The 24,145-nt window shown below is 38.2% G+C and overlaps 1 protein-coding gene across 1 annotated transcript in view; it reads right to left on the reverse strand.

Annotated features, from left to right (window-relative positions):
* Positions 1-24,145, reverse strand: part of klhl14.S (kelch like family member 14 S homeolog) — a 67,392-nt gene that overhangs the window by 17,114 nt on the left and 26,133 nt on the right. The window contains exon 3 of the mRNA XM_018223688.2: positions 23,764-23,885. Coding sequence (XP_018079177.1) covers positions 23,764-23,885 — 122 coding nt within the window. The remainder of the gene's footprint in view (positions 1-23,763; positions 23,886-24,145) is intronic.

The raw sequence follows: 24,145 nt of genomic DNA on the forward strand, positions 1-24,145 counted from the left end.
GCTATAGACATGCTAAAACTTTAGGCTGGTGAATTAAGCGTAGTATATAAAATCTGGCATTTCTATCCAAATTCATTTCTAGGGTTTATTTCTCCTTCAATTTCCTTGGTAAGAACTTTCTTAAATAAAGTCAGATTCAAGAAAAATAATTATCAAAAATTTGATAGTGCTATACGCTTATTAGTTTGTGATTAGCACAAACAGTCACAATGTTCTAAACATTTCACTCCACACATTTCACACACACATTTGCAGTTAGATCTGCTGGGGGCACAGTGTTTGCTCAAAGTGACGTTTGCCCCTTCTGTACTGGTTTAATGTTATTCAGTGATATTTTCCACTTCTGGAACAGTCTGACACAGACTATTGCTATAACACCACAGAATTTTCCTGTGCAATGTTAACATCATCCAAACGAATAATATGCATTTGGCTTAAAGGGCATGTAAAGTGTAAAATAGAATAAGGCTAGAAATGCTGTATTATGTATACTTAATATAAACATGAACTTACTGCACCACAAGCCTAATCAAACAAATAATTTATGCTTTCAAAGTTGGCTACAAGGGGTCACCATCTTATAACTTTGTTAAACATCTTTGCAAGACTAAGACTGTGCACATGCTCAATGTGGTCTGGGCTGCTTAGGGATGGTCATAAACAAAGCTGCTTGAGTTCTGCATGGCTGGAAAGTAAGGCGGGGGCTCCCCCTACTGTTCATAAGTATGATTGTTTCCCTGCTCAGCAGTTAGGGACCGTCTGACAATTCCTATTCACAGCAGTAAATGAAGGGGGAATTTCACTGCATACAGTCAGGTTTCTTATAAAAACGGTACACATTTTTTAATTAAAGTATATTGGAGATCGGTTTCTTTTTCATTAAAGAAAGTAAAAATTGGATTTTATTTTTATGCCTTTACATGCCCTTTAAAGGAGTAGGAAAGGCTAAAATTAAGAAAGGTCTATATAAATACACCAGTAATTGAGGGTTTACTGAGAGTCTTCTGTCTGTCAAAAGAAACACCACAATACTTTCCTTCTATTGTGTACACATGGGCTTCTGTATCAGACTTCCTGTTTTCAGCATCAACCTCCAGGGCTAGGGCTTGAGCATGCTCAGTTTGCTCCTCTCTCCCTCCCTTCTCCCCCTCCACTCCCTACTGTAGTGTGATTAGGGAGAAACTCAGGCAGGAAGTTATGTCACAACAAGCTAATACGGCAGCTTCTATCCTAAACAAACAGAGAGCTTCTATAGCTGTGTACTCAGGTATGGTAAAGTATTCTGCAGAATAAATATAGTGTTATAGCTTGCACTATTGTGGTTAATATATTGGCAATAAACTGCTTTGGTAGATTTCCTTCTCCTTTAAGGTGTTCAAAGCAATTTTATTTATAGTGATCCCACTCACTTCTGTAGAATCCTATGTTATTGAATTTATTAGGATTGCTTTAGGAGTTGTATCACCATAGATGCTATGTCACACCCATTAGAACATACAAATGCACAGATCTCATCACTCAGAGTGGGCTGGAGTCAGAAAACGATGTCCTTGCTCATCTCATCAAATGGACACCTTAAATCTAGGTGAGGACAAAGAGGGAAGCAATGTGCATGCTGAGGCATGGAATTTATTGCCAGGCACGGATCAACAGAGCAGGGAGAAACCCAGTGCAGTGGGAAATCAATATGACACAGGGCCAGCTCTTTCTCTATAAACTTCTGCCAAATAAAAAAAGAGCTGAACTCACATGTGGATTTTTTTCCCGTTATGTATCTCTCATTTCACATGATTTACTATCTCCCTCCTGCAAATGCAGCAGTGCAATATGGAATGTTTAATGGTCATTTTTATCATTTTGATGCTACAGGCTTTCTAAACTTGGCAGGGAACTGGGAGGATTCATAAAACTCTCATGCAGGTACTCCATTCTCCATTTCTCAAAAAAGTATGTTATCAGTCAGCGAGGCTGTTGCGAGCTGCTAAAGAGGTGGATTGTTTTTAACACTTTTTGAGGGCAGCACACAAGCCACCTTCCATCTGGGGTCACTTCTTACGTTGCACATATGTATTCAAAGCAAATGGAATGGCTGGCAGAATCATGCATAAATATCTAGTAATATATATTCTTATAAACTGTGCCTTGTGATGTCATCAGTTATAAATGGTGCTTAGTGATGTCACTCATGCCATATGACTCACTGGAACTTGTTTGTATCAAACATTGACATAAAAACATCAGGATATTGGTAGTTACCTTGAATTTCCGTGACCAGTACACAAGCACTCAACCTGTGGTTTTGTACTTATGAATATGAATTTCATGCCTCTTTAGCATTGTGAAATGCATGAGCAGACTGAACAAGTTTTGAGATGGAAGGGGAAAATCACTGGGGGTGGGGGGAGGCAAAGCCACTAATACACAAACCCTCATAATAGGATAACAATTTGTATGGAATCTGCCCAAAAAAAAGTTATATTTTTTTCTTTTTTGTTCTTGGTGGTTTATTTACAGTTTCTCTATACTTTATTTTTAGTTCTCTTTATGTTTTACACTCTATGATGTTTGGGGCACAGCAAACCAGTCCCCCCCCCCCTTGTCAGGGGTCAAGGAACCTGGGGACAACTGTAATAATGTCCTATTCTTAATAATATATATTATATACACAATGGTCCCAAAATGGTCCACTAATAACAATTGCTTGTAAGGATGCACCAAATCCACTATTTTGGATTCGGCTGAACCCTCGAATCCTTTGCAAAACAAATTTGCATATGCAAATTAGGGTGTGTGTGTAACGGCTTACCCTGGTGGTCTAGTGGGGGGACGGCAGGCCTGCCCCACGTCTGTCTTCTTCTTCCTGCGCCTGGTAACTAAGGGTGTGTGCGGCGCGCCTCTGTGGTATTTATTGCCGCATGCGCGCTGGCGTGTTCAAATCTATTTAAAGTGCCAGGTTGTATTTTTCAGTGCCCATGATAGGATTTGTTCCTGGTGCTTAGCTGTTGCTATTTTTAATCCTGAAAACCTGTTTGATTACCTGTTGTGACCCCCCCTGCCTGTTCTTGACGATTCTGCTTTCTGTATCCTGACCCCTTGCCTGATATCTGACACCGATTCTGCTTAACCCTCTGATTGACTTCCTGGTTTGACCCTTGCCTGCCTGACTACGTTATTCTCTGCCTGCCTCGACCAGGCCTGATCTGACTACTCTAACGCTTTGTACTACGACCTTCTGTCTAAAGACTTTGCTCTACAGTCGTGCCCCTCTGCCTATCCAGAACTCTTATCTTGCACCTCTCGTTTAAATCCAGGTGGCATACAAGTAAGCCGAGGGCTCCTCCCGAGGCCCAAAGGCGGTCACACTACTGGTGAAGTACGAGCCGAGACCAGGGTGCCTGGTGTTTGTTCTGGTGTTGGGTGCCGACCGTGACAGTGTGAAGGAGAAAACATTTCTTCCTTCCTTGTTTTGTGACAAAAAGTCACGAGATTTCCCTCCCCGCCCCTAATCTGCATATGCAAATTAGGATTCGGATTTGGTTCGGCCGGGCAGAAGAATCCTGCTGAAAAAGGCAGAATCCTGGCAGAATTCTGGATTCGGTGCATCCCTAGTTGCTTGTGTATAGAGATGAATTGAATCCAGGATTAGGTTTGGGATTTGGTCTTTTTCAGCAGGATTCTGCTCAATATAAGCACCTGGCTGAACCGAATCTGAATCCTTAAAATCACATGACTTTTGATCACACAAACAAGGAAGTAACAGAAATTGTAACCACACACAGCACGTGCTTCTCTTTCACCCCTCCTGACCCTTATTTGCATATGTAAATTAGGCTATAGATTGGGTTTGGTATTCGGTCAAACCTTTCACTGGGATTCAAGCAAATTCCAAAACAGTAGATTCATACATTGTTACTTATGTCTCCTTCACCATATGAAGACATACTGTACATACATATTCTTTCTTTTGTCTCCCTGACATTGTTGTTTTTCTGTAACAAAGCCAATGTATGGGCAACAAAGAGCTGCTCATGCGTGCACTGCCTTACAGTTTATTGAAACAAGCTAAAAATTGTAGTCCTTGGTTCAATGCAAATTTAAGAATTGTCATACTTGCATTGTGAGTACAGTAAAACAAAAGAATGCATGGGTAGTTTTCTTTTAATATAACAATTTTGCAGTTGGTCTTTATTATTATTTTTTTTAATGATTTAACTTTTTTTATTCAATAGTTCTCTGGGTGCAAGTATCCCATTTACCCCAGCACCCAAGTCGTGGTTTCAATGAGATAATGCAATATGAATGGGAAAGGGACTAAATAGAAAGACAGGTAATAAAAAAACTGTAACTGTAGCCTCACACAGCAATTCTTTTATTTCCTGCCATTTATAAATAGGAAAGTGGAAGAAGAGGAAGGCAAATAATTCAGCTATAACTATGAAAATTGAAGACCAGCTGAAAAAGTACTAAGAATAGGACATTATAAAACCTTTAAAACTTAACTTAAAGGAATTGTTCAGTATAAAAATAAAAACTGGGTAAATTGATTTATCGTTAGTTAGCAAAAAATGTAATGTATAAAGACTGGAGTGACTGGATGTGTAACATAATAGCCAGAGAACTACTTCCTGCTTTGCAGCTCTCTTACCAGGCAGTAACCAATCAGTGACTTGAGGGGGGCCACATGGGTCATAACTGTTTGCTTTTAAATCTGACCTGCATGCTGAGGATCAATTGCAAACTCACGGAAGTTGCTGACTAACTCAGAGTTAGAGAGATGAAAAGCAGGAAGTTGTGTTCTGTTCTGTTCGACATCCAGGCTTTTAGAAACAAATGACCAGGCTCGGGAGCAGCTTATCATCATGTTCTGCATCTCTGACAGTGATCACCAAACAGCAGCAGCAGCAGCAGCTGAATGTGAATGCAAAAAAATAATGTCTTATGCCAAAGAGCTTACAATCTAGTCTTTACATAACAGCAATGCTTTAAAAATGAGCTCTATAGTAACATACATATTTGTTATGCTGGATTCTAGTTTCATATTATGGAACTAAAGGAAAATGACAAGGAGAAAAGATGTCATCATGTACAAAAAGGCATCATGTGAGTGTAAGTATGTTTGGGCTGTAGAATATCAGTTTACACTGCATAAATAAAAAAAAAACATCATCTCTAGACTGCCTCTTTAGAGCTAACTAATGATATGGGTGTCAGGACAGGTTGATCTGCTTGTATTTCATAAGAAAATATCCCTTTCTTCCTGACAAGGCGCCTTAGAAACAGATAAATGGTTGGTTGGGCCCACTTAGCATGCCTTTTAAATGATTTTCAGCAAAAGATGAGTGTGTAGTAGTGCTGGGCTAGTGTCTAAGGTGTTAAAGAGAAGTTTTTTAATCCATCCTGAAACACAGCACAGTATATGAGTTTCTAGCGTGTCAGTCAGTGAGTTAGAGAGAAAGGGTAAAGAGAAGCTAATCAGGATGAAATGAGATTAAAGGCTGTCTAATTTTACAGCAACTGTGATCCATCAGGCAATGTGAAAGCGACAGTGGAAATGAATGATGGAGACAGACAGGTGGAGCTGTACATTCCACTGATTTATCCTCAAATGCACTGGGCCTTATTTTATTGAGTGATCATGACCGCATTTATCATGACTGTCATCTAGGCCCACTTCCCTCCATTTAAAAAGGTCACTTTACAAGGAACGAGTGAGAGAGTGAGGAAGAGGCGCTTTCAAAACAGAGTTCAGATCTCATTCCACTTTTTTTATAGAGGCCCTTCATGAACATCAGCGTTTCAGGCAGCTTCTTGCATTTAAATACTATATTGCAAATATTAGCAAAACACTAGGAAGGGCATTCGTGATACAGTGTCATGTTGCTTCAACTTAAAAATATGTTGTAATACATAGAATATTATTTTGCAGAATCTAAATGTCTATTGAGAAAAACATCCTCTGCCGTTGAAAGGATGATTGTTATATCCTTATATATTCTTGGGTGAGGGCTCTCCTGAATACTATGGGGGTTATTTATCAAAGTCCGAATCTATCTCAATATTTTCTGAAAAAAACTCCGACCAAATCTGCACGGGTTTTTTGGGCTTATTTATTTATACACTTTCCCAAAAATGTAGTTTACGGGAAACAATCGTGAAAAATTAAATTTTCACAATTTTTTTAGAATTTTGCCTGAAAACTCAGAAAACTTCAGGGTTTTGCCAAAAACCCAGCGCACATCAAAAAATCATTGGGACTTCTCCCATTGACTTATATGCAACCTCGACAGGTCTGAGATGCTGGATTTTCAGATTCTGACTTTTCCATCCTCAGGGTTTAATAAATTCCGAATCTTTTTTTTTTTAAAGTCAGATTTTATATATTTTGCATTCGAAGTTAAGTAAATAACCCACTTGGTGTTGGTTAAAGTACCATAGATCATATTGATGTTTTTTATGTATGGGAGTTTTTTTGCACCTTTAAAACATAGTGATCCAAATGATGGCAATATCCCTTATTCAGATATCGGACTCCGTACCTGTATTTATAATTGCGGAAGACCTGTAAGTTCCACAGAAAAGCTTTCACTACATTTGAATATCTGATGTTCATGCTGCGCACACGTATGCATTATACATCTATATTAATGAATCTTTACTAAGACAGTTACTGAATATGTGATAACAATCCCTATTCATAAGGTACAGCATTATTATATAAATTTTTTTCATGTATTTTACTACGGATCAGTAAGGAAAACAGAATGTTTAACAGTGGCCTAAAAATTATTTTAAGATTCCCCCAACCCTTGAGCTCTTTTTGTACATTTTGACATTATGTATTGGGTAGGAACATTCTTCATATAAATTTTGGACAAAGTAAAGCCAAGGTTTATTAAAGGGGGTGGTTCAAATTTAAATTAACTTTTAGTATGAGGTAGAGAGTGCAATTGGTTTTGATTTCTTATTATTTATGGTTCTTGCGTTATTTAGCTTTTTATTCAGCTGCTCTCCTGTTTTCAGCAAAGTGGTTGCTAGGATCCAAATTACCCTTGCAACCATTGCATTGATATGAATAAAAGACTGGAATATGAATAGGGGAGGCCTGAATAGAAACAGGAGTAATAAAAAGTAGCAATAACAATAAATGTTTAGCTTTACAGAGCACTTGCTTTACGATGGGTCAGTGACCCCCATTTGAAAGCTGGAAAGAGTCAGAAGAAAAAGGCAAATACCTATAAAAAATAAATAATGAAAACCAATGGAAAAGGTGCTTAGAATTGGCCATTCTATAACATACTAAAAGTTAACTGAAATGTGAATCACCCATTTGATGTTAGGAGTCTGTGTGTTGTAGTTCATTGATATGGCACAATTCATTCTTCAAGGTCACTCATATATGTCTCAGCCTTTAGCCAGCAGCAAAGCATTATGAGCATATAGGGGGGGGCTGATATTCATGCACATTTCTGTAGGCTTCACTGGTGCATCCAATATCTTTAAAGCATACTGAGGGTACTGGCTGATAAAAGAAATAAATGTAAAGGGCCCATAAGAGACAAAGTGGCAATCTTAGTAGCATCTGGTTTGCACGTGGAGCTAAGGTGCTGAGGTGCTAAAACCGGATGGACTTTATCTAACTCTAATTACAGCAGACAATTTTTTTAAGAAAACAATAGATAACGGTTTCCTCTGCCTTTGTTACCACAACTAGGGGTGGCGTGATATTGGCAGTACAATGGAAACACTTCACTGTTGACAGTGGCATAACTAGATCATACCTCCCAACTGTCCCGTTTTTAGAGGGAAAGTCCCTCTTTTGACAGCTCAACCCGCAGTCCCTGTGGGTTGAGCTGTCAACGTTTCTAACGTAATTGGCTTTTGGCAGAGAGCCCAGAACAGCTACAGCTGCAGATAAGATACTTTTGTAACAATTTCAAGATAAGCAAATAAGTAATTGTAACAATATAAGATAACAGGTCCCTTTGGAGAAGTTAGACACAGCTTAAAGGGCAATTTACCTTCATTAGTAAAACTGTAATAACTGAAAATATTAACAAGTTAGAGATTGGGGAGCACCGTCCATCTGACGCAAAGGATGGCACGCAGGGTCAAATAATGATTAGTAATGCAAAAAAAGAGAAAGAAGAGATGGCCCATCTAATTGCACCTTCCCATCCATGTGTTGCAAGACTCCAGTGAAGTGATTCTTAAAACTTAACTTTTAATAAAGCGTTAAAACCTATGTCTAGACAGCGACTTTAAAATAGAGGTTCGATAGGAGGCCGATAGACTAAATAACAAGGGGTAGGAGGGGTAAAGTCTCTTGGGAGTGACGGTTGGTTGGAGAGAATCAATAAATAGTAGTGATCATTTGGCACATTGATCACTCTGTATGTCTATAAAGTACACCAAATGATAACCCCCATCAGGCCACCCCTTCACCCACTTCAGGATCCCTACCTTCTGGTGTACGGTCGAACTGAGGGATTAAGGTATCAAGACCTCAATTATATTCGGTTCTTTTAGAAACCAAGTGTATTAAGGTACTAGTATCAAATTATCTAGCCCACGGATCGTCCGATGAACCAACCCCTTCACCCTCCAAAGTCCCCTCCCGATCCGATCACCCCAGCTATAGAATCGTTGTCCCTATCAGACGCCTACCTAACCAAAAGCTAAAAATGCGCCTGACACGTGTTTCACCCGCTAATTTGCAGGCTTTATCAAAGGCATATAGAGAGAGCCGGTACTGCACTTCTATTTGTAACCACGGAACAACTGGTATGAATTTGAATGAGCCAATCGGTAAGCTCAGTCTCGCAGTCTACATCACGCACCAACAGCCAATCAGCATACTGAGCGTCACAGGTGGAAAATGACAGGTGCTGTCACTGAGAGATACAAAAAGAGGAATCCCGGTGGGCGAATTTCTGAGGCTACGCCGTAATTGCTCTGACTTTGGTCTCTTTCGGAAGAGGGCAAGTGAACTAACGGAACGCCTAATACATAGAGGATATTCAAGCAGTTAGGACACCTAGGGACACTTTATTGGAGTCACGCAAACGTAACCCACAGAACAATAGTCAACCTATTAGATTTATAGGTACTTTCTGTAAACAATGGCTTGAAAAAACACTGGCATATTCTACATACAGATCTGGTCCTCTCAACAATAGTGGGACCCCGACCGTTGAGCTGCTGTAGACGGGCACCGAATCTTAGGGACCGGCTGGTAAAGAGCCATTTTGCCAAACAATCGAAGATAATTATGAATGGGACTTCCACATGTGGCAAATGTAAAGTTTGCAGATACATATAGACAAATACAAGATTTGCAGATACATGCATAATCAGAACCCTGTGGTTGATAGATTTGGTAAAAGCCATAAGATCACTCATAATTTCACATGTAACACTAACAATATCATCTATATGTTGACTTGTCCTTGCAATAAAATATACATTGGTAAAACCAATAGAGCTTTCAAAAAGAGACTGATGGAGCATATCCTTAGTATCGACAATGCATTGGATCTAATAAAAGCCCATAAAAAACTACCACCGTTTAGTGATGGGCGAATTTGCGCCGTTTCGCTTCGCCGAAAAATTCGCCGGCGCCCGTTTTTGATGCGAATTTTCACTTGCGTTTCGCCGATTTATTTGCTGGCGGCGAATTGCCCAAATTCGCGAATTCGCGCCTGGCGAATAAATTCGCCCATCAGTACCACCGGTAAGCCGACATTTTTTTGAAGCCCATAATCACTCAAGTTTTGGTTTGAAAGCAATGGGCCTTTCGAGAGTGTCTCTGGGCATAAGAGGTGGAGACCTTGAAACAGCTCTTTTATCTAGAGAGAGCGAGTGGATATTTCTGATGAATGCATTAAGCCCCAATGGTCTTAATGAGAGCATCACAATGAATATATTTATTTAGCAGTTTTGGGAACCGTTACCCTATAATTCAGGGTCTATTTATTAACTTTAGGGTCATATTGGCCATGTTACCTAATAACTCTTTACACTGGCTATGTTGCCACTATGATTTGGTGCCTCAGTCATAATCAACTGATATGTTAATATCATATTTTACTTACTGGGAGAATCCAAAGTGTACTTTGGTGATTAATCATTCTCCCAATATCTGGTCAGGTAGCTGTCATGATCCTCATGCGTTTTTTCACACTGATTCTATTTAGACATGAATATGTTCTTATTCTATTTCTATATATATGATTTTGGGCTCATTCAGACTGTGTTGCCAGACCGCACAGACTAATATGGACATTAAGTGACGATTCGCTATGTCACATATTCCTCTATCCCTTAATTTGTATCTGTTTGCTTTTGGCAACAAGGTATATTTTAATGTTTCCGATTGGCGATACCACACTGCAGATGATACATTGTTGCGCTTAGCTCAGCGGTAACAGACGGTGCGTGGAAAGCGGCGATCATATACGTATCTCTCAGTGACAGCACCTGTCATTTTCCACCTGTGACGCTCAGTATGCTGATTGGCTGTTGGTGCGTGATGTAGACTGCGAGACTGAGCTTACCGATTGGCTCATTCAAATTCATACCGGTTGTTCCGTGGTTACAAATAGAAGTGCAGTACCGGCTCTCTCTATATGCCTTTGATAAAACCCGCAAATTAGCGTAATTAGGGCCTTACTGGGCCCTCTACACTCTTGGGCCCCCCTGTGACTGCAGGGTCTGCTTCCTCTGTATTTACACCCCTGACTGTAGACCATCCTCCAAGCTTACTTGATAAAGTGGACAAAATGAATACCTTTCAGAGCATTCCTAAATCGCACAATATTACCTATATTGCCTTGGAAATATCAGTTTTGTACAGAAATGCATATTGGTTATTGCTATTGTATTAGCATCTGAGAGGTAAATGCATTGTATTGTCACGTTTAATTGAAAATGACATAAAAGCAATATGAAACTTTCTTAAATTTCAACTTACATCTCTACCACTCTCTGAAAGCTGGGACATTCAAGTATTGTGATGTGGTAGCTTGCTGTGGCCACTAGATGGCATGCCTTGCTCTCAGCTTTGTTAGTGGCGCTACAATATAGTTATTCTCATCTGTAACCGTGTTATAGACACAAAGATCAGTATAATCGATGTTAGAAAATTGTTCCCAAGTCTATCTTCTTCCTCATATCGTAGATAGATAAATATGTATCCTTGTGTATTTATTTCAACAGTGCAACATCATACAACAATCAGACTTCTTTCCGCACTATAAATTGAATCGAATATCCTTTTATTAGAGGTGATTATGCTCAATTCACAAAATTTCACAACTCGACTAACGCAGTTACTTGGCGTAAGCAAAATTCAATATAATTAGCTCACAAAAAGTAATTTGCTTCATCTAGGACAGACTGATTGAGTGGCTATAAGTAATTTTACCACAAAGTTATTGAATTTGTTTAATTTATTAGGTCTTTAGCTACTTTATTGATTGGATATTAGCAGCCCAGTGAAAGGTGCGTTGGCTTACATTGCCAGACATCTAAAACAGTGACCTGATTTGCAGCTCTTGCTTTAAGATGAGTAACTATAGAGGAAGCAGACCACATTGTGCCAGGCCTGTACTGCAGGTCCTGCTTCCTCTTGGGTTGTTAGAGATCGCGCGTCCTCATTCGCTCTCCTATTTATTGCTGTGCAAGTGGCTAGGGAGCAGGTGGATGGGTGTAACAGCCAGGGGGGTGGGATACTCACCATTCAGGGGTCAGCGCTATTTTATTATGTCACTGACACAACACCAGTTACAATTGTGTCCCATTGACTTCAGGGGATTACACCAGATTTGAGGTGGCCTAAATCTAAACATGCCCCGTAGTAATGCAATTGCTTGAAAAAGATTGAATGGCAGGTAGTTTTAGGGCTGATTTACTAACACAAGCTCTAAAGCCAATGCAATTTTTAAATTGTAATATTGGTGTATAGCCAGCCATATCACATCATTTTGCCTGATCTTGTGCTTTCAGAAAGAGCTGGAACTGCTTTCAGTTAGGCTATTTCTCCAACTCCAATGTAACTGAAGGAGTCGCAGTGGGACTTTTTTTTTTTTTTTACTATTGATTGTTATATCCACCAGGGAGCTATTATCTTGTATTAGGGAGATGTTATCTGGTTAACTTCCCACTGTTCTGATCAGGGCCGAAACTAGGGGTAGGCAAATGAGGCACGTGCCTGGGGCGCAAAGTTGAAGGGATGCTAAGCACGGTACCTCTTCTGCTGGATTCCCCCTAGTTCGGACCAATTCCAGCTGATCACTATCCACCATGCAAGCGTGCGCTGGTTCGCGCATGTGCCTACACTTGTGGAGGGGGCAACATAGTTGGCTAGGTTGCCTAGGGCACCCAGCCGACTTTGCCCGGCAGTGGTTCTGATGATAGGCTGCTGGGGAGAAGGGAGGGGTGACCATTCCAACTTGCAGTGCAGCAGTAAAGAGTGACTGAAGTTTCATACAACTCACAAATAAGTCACGTTACCGGGCACCTGGAAAACTAACAACATGTCTAGCCCTATGTCAGATATCAAATTAAATATGAAAAAAGTCTGTTTGCTCTTTTGAAAAAATGGATTTCAGTGCTGAAGTGTGCTGGAGCAGCACCGTTTTGAAAAAACATGTTTTCCCTTGACAGAACCCCTTTAAAAATGGCAAAGATGGCAGCATAACCTTGAAGCCCCACACAGTCACACAAAGCAATGTATGACAGATTACATGTTAGATATTAAAAGATAGTTAAGCCCTACAAAAAGATGTTTATGTCAATACAATAAAAATGCATTTCTATCTTCACTGAATCTTAAGTGCATTCATACTATTATTAAAGACTTTCTGCCAACCAGCTATAACTGAATGTGAACTTTTTACTGCTATTGTTTTATTAATTATTTATACATAAGCTAGCCAATAAATTCAGTGCCCAGATGCTAGGGTCTTTAAAGCACAAGGTAACACAAATGGGAATAACAGTCATTGGTAAATGGCATAATTATGAATGCAAACGAAATACCCTTTCTCTGTCATTTGTGCCACACATCTATTCTCTGGTGAAAAAAAAGGTTTCAAATGGGCACAGTTGCTAAGAATGAACAGTACTGAAGAGATGTATTGTAGCACAGATTTATCCTCAACCACCAGATTGTGCCTATGTTCTAGGTTCTCTAGAAAACTGCTGAAAAGATTTATTTCTACACTACAAACTACAAAGACTTGGCTCCAGGCTGAAGTTCAGAAGTTGGGCACTCTTGAAAGCAAGCAATACATATTTCCTAGGGCCCTTGCATTCAAGCATTTGTTTTTGTCTTCAAACCAGCAGTCTAGTCAATACTCATTTTATATATTTAATCTTACATACACACATTACATTAAAAACGAGTAATTACCCATGGGTGGAAGGCATTTTGCTGTTATGCAAGAGTAGAAAGCGTATCACCAATTCTGAAATAGAACTATTGGAATCATTAATCACAGAGCAGGGATATAGCAGTTTTGTATGATCTTCCTTAGAATGCACAGTACAGCTAAATTAGGTCCTCTCCAGTGATGTACAAAACTCTGGAAAAAAAAACTCAGTCCTTTTATTTCTATTATAAAAAAATCTGCATAACTAATCTTTACTGAAGTTGAACCCTAAGACAATCTCAAAAAAGTAAAAAGAAAAAGAAAACAGACCAGTATCAACTAAAGTATCAACTGAATCACCAAACTTACTCTCAAAAACAAAATTTAAGACTCGCCGGGAGATCTAATCTTTCACTTACCTCCCGGCGTGCCTCTCTTCGTTCTCATGTGCGCAGGCGCGCACTTCTTGCTTGTTCTTCCGACGCTGGGCATCATGATGTCACTATCCAGCACCAAATTCAAATGTTTTGGAGCCGAAGTTCCTTTTAAAAGCCTGATCCACCATTTTGCTAATGCCCAAGCTAGGCTTCAATTTACTGTTCCTGCTCAAGCTGCCTGCCTTTGACTCTGGCTTCGCCTGTTTGACTACGCCTATTCTAAATCCTTGTCGGTACCTCGTTCAGACTATTTGCTAAATCTGCACTTCCTTGTTGGTTTTCCGCAGCAGAAAGCCCAGGGCCCCTAAAGGGCGTCGGTGAACACCGGAGAGCGCAGGGTTGTCCTGTGCAACCGAGTGTACTCATCACTGCGCAAGGTTCTGATAACGAGATCGTTACACAAAATCTGTAACTGGATCACATTTCTTACCATTAAAGCAACAAAAACATTAAAAGCAGGGAGGTCAAAACAACTGCCCACCAGGTTAAGAAATCAAATCAGCACTGGTGTTTCAGGAGCATAGTTGCAGACACCTTACATAGAGATATTTACTCAGATAGAAGAACAAGGAGACACACTACAAATCCACAGCACGGTGTTTACCCATTGACTAAATCCTACAAGGGTTTGGAGGGATATTTAGGGGGGACTCCATCCCTTCCTGATGCAAGGGCCCTAGGAAATATGTATTGCTTGCTTTCAAGAATGCCCAACTTCTGAACTTCAGCCTGGAGCAAATTCTTAGGAGTGCCCCCAGAAACACAATAGGTGCACTGGTGGGTTAATTAGGTTTTGCAGATTTTTTGTATGCGGCTCCATATTCTATAAGAATGGTTGATTTATGGTGACCTTTTGCCTCACATAGTATGAAGGGAAACCTGCCCCCTGCAATAATGAGAGGTAACATGGTAAAAACACCAATGAAATGTACTGGATTCTAGAAAAGGATTTATTTAAAATAAATGGACAAGAAGATTCAAAAGTGTTTGTGGCTGGCATTCCATAAAGGATTATAAAACATCATATTCATGTAAGGACTGTGATAACATAATATCACAAGTATCTGTTTGCACCCCTATTGAGAGGGGATGTATCTGCTTGTGGGTGGGCTTAGGGTAGTCCTAATTATCATGCAGATCCTGTATGGAGAAATCAATAGCACACAATGTTATGCTGGGGAGTATATTTTAAGCATCCTATTTCAGGCTCAAAGGAAATTAATATACAGATTCCCGGAGCTATTGAAAGTATGGGACCTGCTATCGATAATGTTTGGGACCTGGAGTTTTCCAGATAATGGATATTTCCGTAATTTGGATCTTCATACCTTCATGTCAACTGGAAAATCATGTAAATGAATAGGCTGGTTTTGCTTCCAATAAGGATTAATTATATCTTAGTTTGGATCAAGTACAAGGTACTGTTTTATTATTAAAGGGGTTGTTCACCTCTGAGATAATTTGCAATTGGTTTTCATTTTTTATTATTGAAGGTTTTTGTGTTATTTAGCTTTTTAATTCAGCAGCTCTTCAATTTGCATTTTAAGCAATCTGGTAACTAGGGCCCAAACTACCCTAGCAACCATGCATTTATTTGAATAAGAGACTGAAATATGAATAGGAAAGAGTCTGAATAGAAGGATCAGTAATAAAAAGTAACAATAATAATACATTTATAGCCTTTCAGAGAATTCGTTTTTTTAGATGGGAACAGCGACGCCCATTTGAAAGCTGCAAAGAATCAGAAGAATAAGACAAATAACTAGAAAACTAGAAAAAATAAACAATTAAAATCAATTGAAAAGTTGCTTAGAATTGGCGTTCTATAACATAATAAAAGTTACTTTAAAGGTGAACCACCCCTTTAAAGAGTGAAAGGAAATAATGTTTTTAAAATCTGGAGTATTCGAATAAAATTGAGTCTATGCATATTTTTGTATAAGCATATTTTTAAAGCCCACAGAGCTTGGGATGTGAATTTTTTTAAACACCTGAAACTTCTTTCAGGCCGAGATCAGCCCAAATGCGATAATAACCTGCAGAAAAGTGCAAGTTGAGAATCCGCTTCAATGCTACCTTTAACTTTCTTCTTTGCCTGCATCCGGAACCATTGCCTTGAACCAGGTGCAGGCAAAGAAAACCTCTAATGTCAGCGTTGAGGCTGATTCTGAACCTGCACTTTTCTGCAGGCCTAGATCAGCCCAGTGTGGCATTAGGCTTAAAGGAGAACTAAAACTTTACTAAAGAAGTAGGGTAGAGATGTTGCACATTATGTTTTGGGCTTCTGTACCAGTCCAAGGCAACCACAGCCCTTTAGCAGTAAAGATCTGTCTCCAAAGATGCCCCAGTAGCTCCCCATCTTTTTTTCTGCTGATTCAGTGCACATGTTCTGTGCTGCTGTCACTGAGCTTAGGGACCTACAGTATACATAAGGAGGATTAAAAATCGCTAGAGATGTTAAAAACAATGTTTTTGCAAATATATAGCGCTGCTCACAATGTAAAATCATTTACTGGCAAATATTACATCGCTAAGCAAAGGTTAGCTTTAACACATGCTCTGGAGTTTCGTTAAATATTTAGTCACAAAATATGCTTTGTGATAGTGAAATGTTATTACATACACTGCAATTGTTCGCAAAAGCCAATTATCCCAAACTTTGTGAGGAAGTCATTGAGGTCTGTAATGGGTCAAAAAGACAAAAGCATGGTCTCTAACATTCGCAATGGTCATTGGGAACGTTCTTTGCACTAATGAAACATATTACATTATTACAATATGAATGTCACAGTTTAAGGCTGATTAGTAAAGATAATTACTACATGCCAGCACAAAAACCAGTGCAACTAGCATTAGAATTTAATATTCCACCCAAAAGCATCATCTTTTATTACAGACTAACCTAATTTTCTGCTGGATAATTTGCAACGACCCCTAAGCTTAGCTTCTCAACAGCTGCTCAGAGCCCACTGAGCATGTGAGTGTCACAGACACTTTCCAAGATGGTGACCCCCCTGTGACAAGTTTGAAGTCCTGGATCATTGCTGCTATTGAGAAGCTGACACTTTACACAGGTGCAATAAGTTCAGTATATAAAATATGGCATTTTTAACTATATTAATTTTTGGTCCAGGGCAAGCAGACCTAGGTGTAATTACATTGGTCAAGCCCCCTTATGTTTACATGAATATATAGGCACAGGGCTCTTAAGCTATACCTCCTACACAGAGCCTATTATATCAAAAATAAATTGTGCAAGACTGATACAATATCCCACCTCAATAATAGAGGTGTACAGGTATGGGATCCAATATCCCGAAACCCGTTCTCCAGAAAGGTCCGAATTACAGAAAGGCTGTCTCCCATAGACTCTATTTTAACCAAATAATCCAATTTTAAAAAATGATTTCCATTTTCTCTGTAATAATAAAACAGTAGCTTGTACTTGATCCAAATGAAGATATAATTAATCCTTATTGGAATCAAAACCAGCCTACTGGTTTTATTTAATGTTTACATGATTTCCTAGTATATTTAAGCACTGTGAAATATGTTGCCACTATATAAATACATATTAATAATAATAATAATAATAATAATATGTAGATTCAAATTACAGAAGTATACCTTATCGAGAAAACCTCAGGTCCTGTGCATTTTGCATAACAGGTCCATACCTGTACCACAGAAATGTGTATCCTTGAACCAATTTTGGTCTAAAATTCTGATGCTTTTCTCCTATAACCTATACTGTAGGTTTTTCTATACTAACAGACCCAATGCTGTATCACAATGGGTATCACAATGAATTAGCTATTCTTTATTTTGTATTAAATCTTATATTTATTATTATTTTAAGTGTTTTACTGGAATATTGCTATAAATGACAGTAACTGTACTTCCACTTATAGCTATGTTTATTTCTAATAATAATAAATAATAGCAACAGCAGGAAGCAATTAGTTGTGATTTTAATCCACATTTAAAGCAACAGCTGGCCTATCACTGCTTTGTTGAAACACACGTTAAACCTTAATCAAAATGAGAAGACAAATGATTAAGCCATGTATAAACATACAATATTAATAGTAAGGGTAGCATTCTCAACTAACATTATCCACGATCATACCAAAGTGCAAAATGCACAATGTTCACAAAAATGGAACAGAAACCATTAATACATTCAAAATGAATTTAATTTCGTAATTCCATTGAGGCACCTGCATTCAAAGTAATATGCACATATTGACAAGATAAATGCCCTATGAAATCATAAAAAGGCACGTATAGCTGGTCTCTTTTACAATAATTCTGCCAGTACAAGACAAAAGCATTAAAGAAGAATTAATCATGTCAGGAGATTTTAGCAAAAACAGGTGAAGCCAAGCATAAAGCATTGCAACATCTAGTGTGAATTAATGCTCTAAATAAGGACATATAATGAAAGTGAAAGAAATACATCATTGCTTTAGCCATGGGGGGGGGGTCTTTAATTCTTCAAGTAATATGCAAGGAATTAATTCAGAGGAAGCATTCATTTTATATCCACAAAACATTAAGTATGGGCACACATCTACTGTACAAACATCTAGAAACCCCACAACATTTTAGATTACCGTAAATTTTATTGACTGCTATTGGAATGTTAAAAAATTATTGGTCAGGTAGACTAACAGGACACTGTGGGGGTTATTTATCAAAATCTGGTTTTTTTCCCGGATACTTTAAATAAAAAAAGTACATTCAAACTAGAATCCACGAATTACCCTTATCATTAAAAAAAAAAAACCGAAAAAAAATCAGATCGGGATTGTCGCACGAAAACAGAATATTTTGGATTTGACACCAGAAAACTCAGAATTTTTTGTAAAATAAGAGTAATCCAAAACTTTCGGATTAATGTATGAAACCAAGTGTAGACCATAATATCTTAAAATTGCAAATAGGACCTCTGCCATTGTCTTCTACAGGACCTTGACAGGTTGAAGATGGAGTATTTTCGGATTCTGACTTTTTGCACCCCTAGGGTATAATATATCCACTAATAATTTGTATTTTGCATTCAGACTTTAATTAATAACCTCCTGTAAGCGTGTGTATGTGGGGGGCATGTATTGACAGTAAAAAGTAATCACTGAGCACCTCCTGCAACTCGTGGTTTGATGCGGTCCCTGTATTCTCCTCCCAATAAGGACACGGGCTACGATCAGGTAAAGCAGCCATCTTGCCGACACCAGAGAGCATATTTAGCTCCGGTTTATAAGTAAGACACCAATGATACCTTAGTTGTTTGTGATGGCATCAAAGCTGAGGGTTGCTCTTTCCTTTTACCATATTTCCCCATGTCGGGGACCAAACTTTGCTTTGATGCCATGTCCACCGCTAAGAGTTTAGCTTAGAGACGGAGCTCAACTCCCACACATCCATTCAGCAACCCATACGGTCACGGCCTTTGCCTGATGCTTTTACATTACCTTTCTTACCCCCATGTTCCTCTGTAAGGGGCAGATTTATCAAAGGTTGAATAGTCAATTCGAATTTTCGAGTTTTAAAATTCACACATTCGAATTTAAATCCCCCTATTCTAAAGTAAATTTGAATGTGAGATGTATCACACCTCAACCATGGAAACAGTCCTAATTCTAAAACTCACCACCTAAAACCTGCCGAGTTATGTACAAGTCAATGGCAGAGGTTCGCTGAGCCATTTGGAGATGGTTTGGGTCAGAACCATTCGAATATCAGCCATTCAAATTTTTTCTTAGATAACCTTCCAGTCGAATTGTGAGTATATTTGAATTTAAAAAAATTCACATGAATTAAAAATTCAGCCTTTGATAAATAGGCCTCTTAATGTAGATTAATATTTTGAAAAAAAGAAATTTTTAGTGTCACAATCACTTTAAGGAATGGCGATTTCACATTATGGAGATACCACTTAACTGAGAAAAAAAAACTAGTCCAAAGTATTCTCGACAACAGATCCAATTAATTTATGAACTTTAAGTATAAACATATGTACTGTATATTTATGCAAATTAAATAACACAAATGCTGTGATAAAACCAGTTCCCCAAACATTTAGAATACTAACCTGCAGTAATTAGATCTAAAAATGTTTATGCAATGTTCAGCTTGAAAAAGGAACTAAAATGTTCTGAAAGCTTGCTAAGATTATATTATTTAGCCAATAAAGGTATCAACTTTATACCACTTTTGTTATTTTTTTATTTCACAAAGGTTGCCCTGCTGTTGTTACTGACTAACACGGTACAGCAACTTTACCTGCAATTGCAATGTTTACACAAACTGTAATGTGAGTTTGGGCACTTGGCAGTAGGCTTGGGTAAATTCATTTTTATAGAAACCACATAATGCAAGTGATAGTAAAAAGAATAATTACAATTATAAAGATACAATGCAACAACAAAAAAGGAGATGATGATGGGGTTTTCCCATTTATAAAATGGATTTCAAGGGATGTATTAATACACAAAGTGGGCTAGCATGTCACATTGAGAGTGTTGCACATAGAATATCAATCTTTGCAAAAGATCAGCAAAAGAAAGCAATCAGTTACAGTCTTAGCTATAGACTTTAAAAAGGCCTATGACTGGGTAGTTCATAATTTTATGTTTAAAGTCTTGGAAAGAATGGGTGTACCTGAGAGAATGCTTTGGTGGATTAAATGTCTGTATCGTGCAATTGTGAGTAAGGTTGTGAATGGGTGGTTAACTGAGGGTGTGCCAATCATGTCTGGAGTGAGACAGGGGTTCCCTGCATCCCCTGTCCTTTTTGTATGTGTGATAGAGACGTTGTTGAGAATGTTGAAGGGTTATAAGATGGTGAGAGGCGTAAAGATTCCTGGAAGAGGTGTTTGAATGTGATGGGCTATATGGACAATGTGACTGTAGTGTGTAAGGATAATGGACGTTTAAGACGTGTTAAGTTGTTGATTGATATATTTTGTTCTGCAAGTGGTTTCAAAAGTAATATGGAAAAGAGCAAATGTAAGATGTTTGGGTATGGAGAGAAAAAGAGTTATGTAGGTGGGTAGTAGAAGAAAATTCAGTTGAAAGGTTAGGCATACAATTTAATCAAGATATGTATGGGAGAGAGAGTTGGGAGGAGCCGAAGAAAAAGATAGAGAAAACAATTTTTTTTTGGTCTTTAAGGACTTTATCATTGGATGAAAAGAATTTGGTTATTAAAGCTGTTTTAGTTCCAACTCTGTTATATGTTAGTAATGTGTTTCCTGCTCCTGATAGAATTTTAAAACAAATAGTAAGAGCTGTTTTTGTGTTCTTCTGGACCTCTAGAATGGAGAAATTAAAGCGACAGATAAAAAAAATCAAAAAAAAAAAAATCAGACAGTAATAAAATCAAAAGCGAAGGGTGGTAAGAATGTTGTGGATATTAAAAAATTCTTGGCGGTTAAATATGTAAGTGGATGTGTCAAGTTGAGTGTTAAAGAGAGTCTAGCTGGATGCATGCTGAGATATGTAGCTGGGAACTCACTGAGAAAGTATGGATTATGTGAGGTGGACTTGAGAAAGCCAGTTTGTTTTCAGGCACCGTGGTTCTATGTTAGGATTGAAAGGTGTGTGAGAAGATATGAACTGAAGGACGTAAAGAAAGAAGAATGGTTTGAGAGTAAGAAAGTGTTGGGAGTGTTGGAAGCAAAACAAAACATGAAAGTGATTGAGGGTCTTAAGAAAGAAGAAAGTAAGAGCGTGTGGAAGAATGTGAATGTGAAAGAACTTTCAAATAGACAGAAAGATATGTGTTGGTTAACTGTGCATAAATGTCTACCAACTAGGGAATTCTAGAGAAGGAGGAGAATGCTAGACAGTGAGGTATGTCCTAGAGAGGGATGTAGAATGGTTGAGAATGTGAATCATGTTCTGTGGGAATGTGGATTTGTGAAAAATGTTTGGAGAAATTTAGGTTCTTTTGTGGGTGGATTGACTGGAGTTCAACTTCTTACTTTTAATATGTTTCTATTTGGGCTATGTGATATGGGGAGTATCACTAAATAGCAAGCAGGAGTCTTGTGGCCCTTAATGGGGTGTGTGAAGGAGGTTTTGTGGGATGTGAGAAACATTTTAGTTTTCAGAAAAGAAGTAATTTCTGTTAAAGGAATGATTTGTGGAAAACTTTATGTACATGGTATGAGAGATAAAAAAAACTTTAGGTTTGGAAAATGCAGAGTGGATATGGAAATTTAAGACGTGTAAGTCATGGTTATAATGACTTATCATGTGTTATTATGAATGTTAAATAGAATGGTTGGGATCATTATATTGTCGTGATTGTAATGTTATATTGATGTGATAATTTTCCTCAATAAAAAAAAATCAGTCTTTGGAGTCAGCAAAGCTAGTACAGTATATAAAATACCCTCCTAATCCATACAAGTTTACCAGTGCAAGGCACTGTTTTGCGACAGCAGCTTTCCCATATCTTTAGATTCAGGAACAAATATATATATCGTATATACTCGAGTATAAGCCGACCCGAGTATAAGCCGAGGTACCTAATTTTACCTAGGAAAACTGGGAAAACTTATTGACTCTAGTATAAGCCTAGACACAACTACAGCCCTGTCTCCCAGCAGCGCACATTCTGCCAAAGCGGCCCCCCCAGCGATCAACCGGACTTCTTTGCAAAGTTGATGGTGACAGAGAATTGCCAAACGGATTACTGTGTGCATTGTCCCACTGTCCCACTACCATGTGCAGAGGGTGCTGTGTGATATTGCCATCACTGTTAATCCTTCATATAACCAACAGAGGGCGCTGTGTGATATTGCAGTCACTGTTATTCTTTCATATAACCAACAGAGGGCGCTGTGTGATATTGCAGTCACTGTTATTCTTTCATATAACCAACAGATGGCGCACTGTTATTCTTTCATATAACCAACAGATGGCGCTGCGTGATATTGCAGTCACTGTTATTCTTTCATATAACCAACAGAGGGCGCACTGTTATTCTTTCATATAACCAACAGAGGGCGCTGTGTGATATTGCAGTCTCTCCCCAAGTGAACTGTTGGTATAGGAATGATTAAAAGTGACTGCAATCTCATCTACTGCCCGCTAACCCGAGTATAAGCCGAGGTAGACTTTTTCAGCATATTTTGGATGCTGAAAAACTCGGTTTATACTCGAGTATATACGGTATATATAGTATAGTGAATTAATTAATTTCATGACTGCACTGTAGCCACCTAAAAATACTAGATGATGCAGTAACTCTGTCTTTAAATATATGTGTGTTAAGTCCACTGCATAGTTGTTCCATTTTATTGATTATTGATTTATATATATATATATATATATATATATATATATAATATACATATTTTTTTAAACTGGAATTGGAAAACATAGTACAATCAGGTACAAGCTGCACTCCTGCGAAATATCCATTATCAACAATATGAGCTGTTAAATTTATTCAGGATAATAACACAAATATTTTAATCTTCTGAGTACTAGCATTTGCCATTTCCTCATCATCATGTAAACTTTGGATGAACACAATAGGCTGGTTCTGCTTTCAATAAGGATTAATTATGTTGTAGTTGGGATCAAGTACAAGGTACAGTTTTATTATTACAGAGAAAAAGCAAATCAATTTTAAAAAATCTGGATTATTTCATTTTAATGGAGTCTATGGGAGCCAGCCTTTCCATAATTCTGAGCTTTCTGGATAATGAGTTTCCGGATAATGGATCCCGTACCTGTACAAGATACTGTTTTATTATTACGGAGAAAAAGGAAATAATTTTTAAACATTTGGATTATTTGATTATAATGGAGTCTTTGGGAGACAGTCTTTCAGTAATTCGGAGCTTTCTAGATAATGGGTTTCCGGATAACAGATCCCATACCTGTACTGCAAAAACAGTAATGCCACCGATAATAGTATACAATAAAATGGGAACTTACTCGTCAGTATTTTCCATGTTTTCTTTTCATCATCATAATACTGCACAAGATTGCTGGGAAGTCGGTCTGGTCCTGGAGGCAATCCTCCCACTAACAACAGCATTTTCTTGTTGGATCGAATTCTTCACCCAAAACAAAACATAAAAGATGTGCATTATAACAACACAAGCCTATTTGTCCAGATTATCAATACAATCTCTTCCCATCTCACCATAATCATCTCAGAAGAGGTTTAAAGTATGAGTTATGAAGATAATATACATAAAAGAAGAGCAGCCCTAAAACTAAGCTTCTATCATGTGCCTTGCAGAATTGCCTTTTTTCTTCTATTATCACAATAAATTATTGAACTTTCCAGCTGGATACACATTAAATGCCCTGT

Source organism: Xenopus laevis, chromosome 6S (genome assembly GCF_017654675.1).
Source record: "Xenopus laevis strain J_2021 chromosome 6S, Xenopus_laevis_v10.1, whole genome shotgun sequence".
Lineage (NCBI taxonomy): Eukaryota > Metazoa > Chordata > Amphibia > Anura > Pipidae > Xenopus > Xenopus laevis.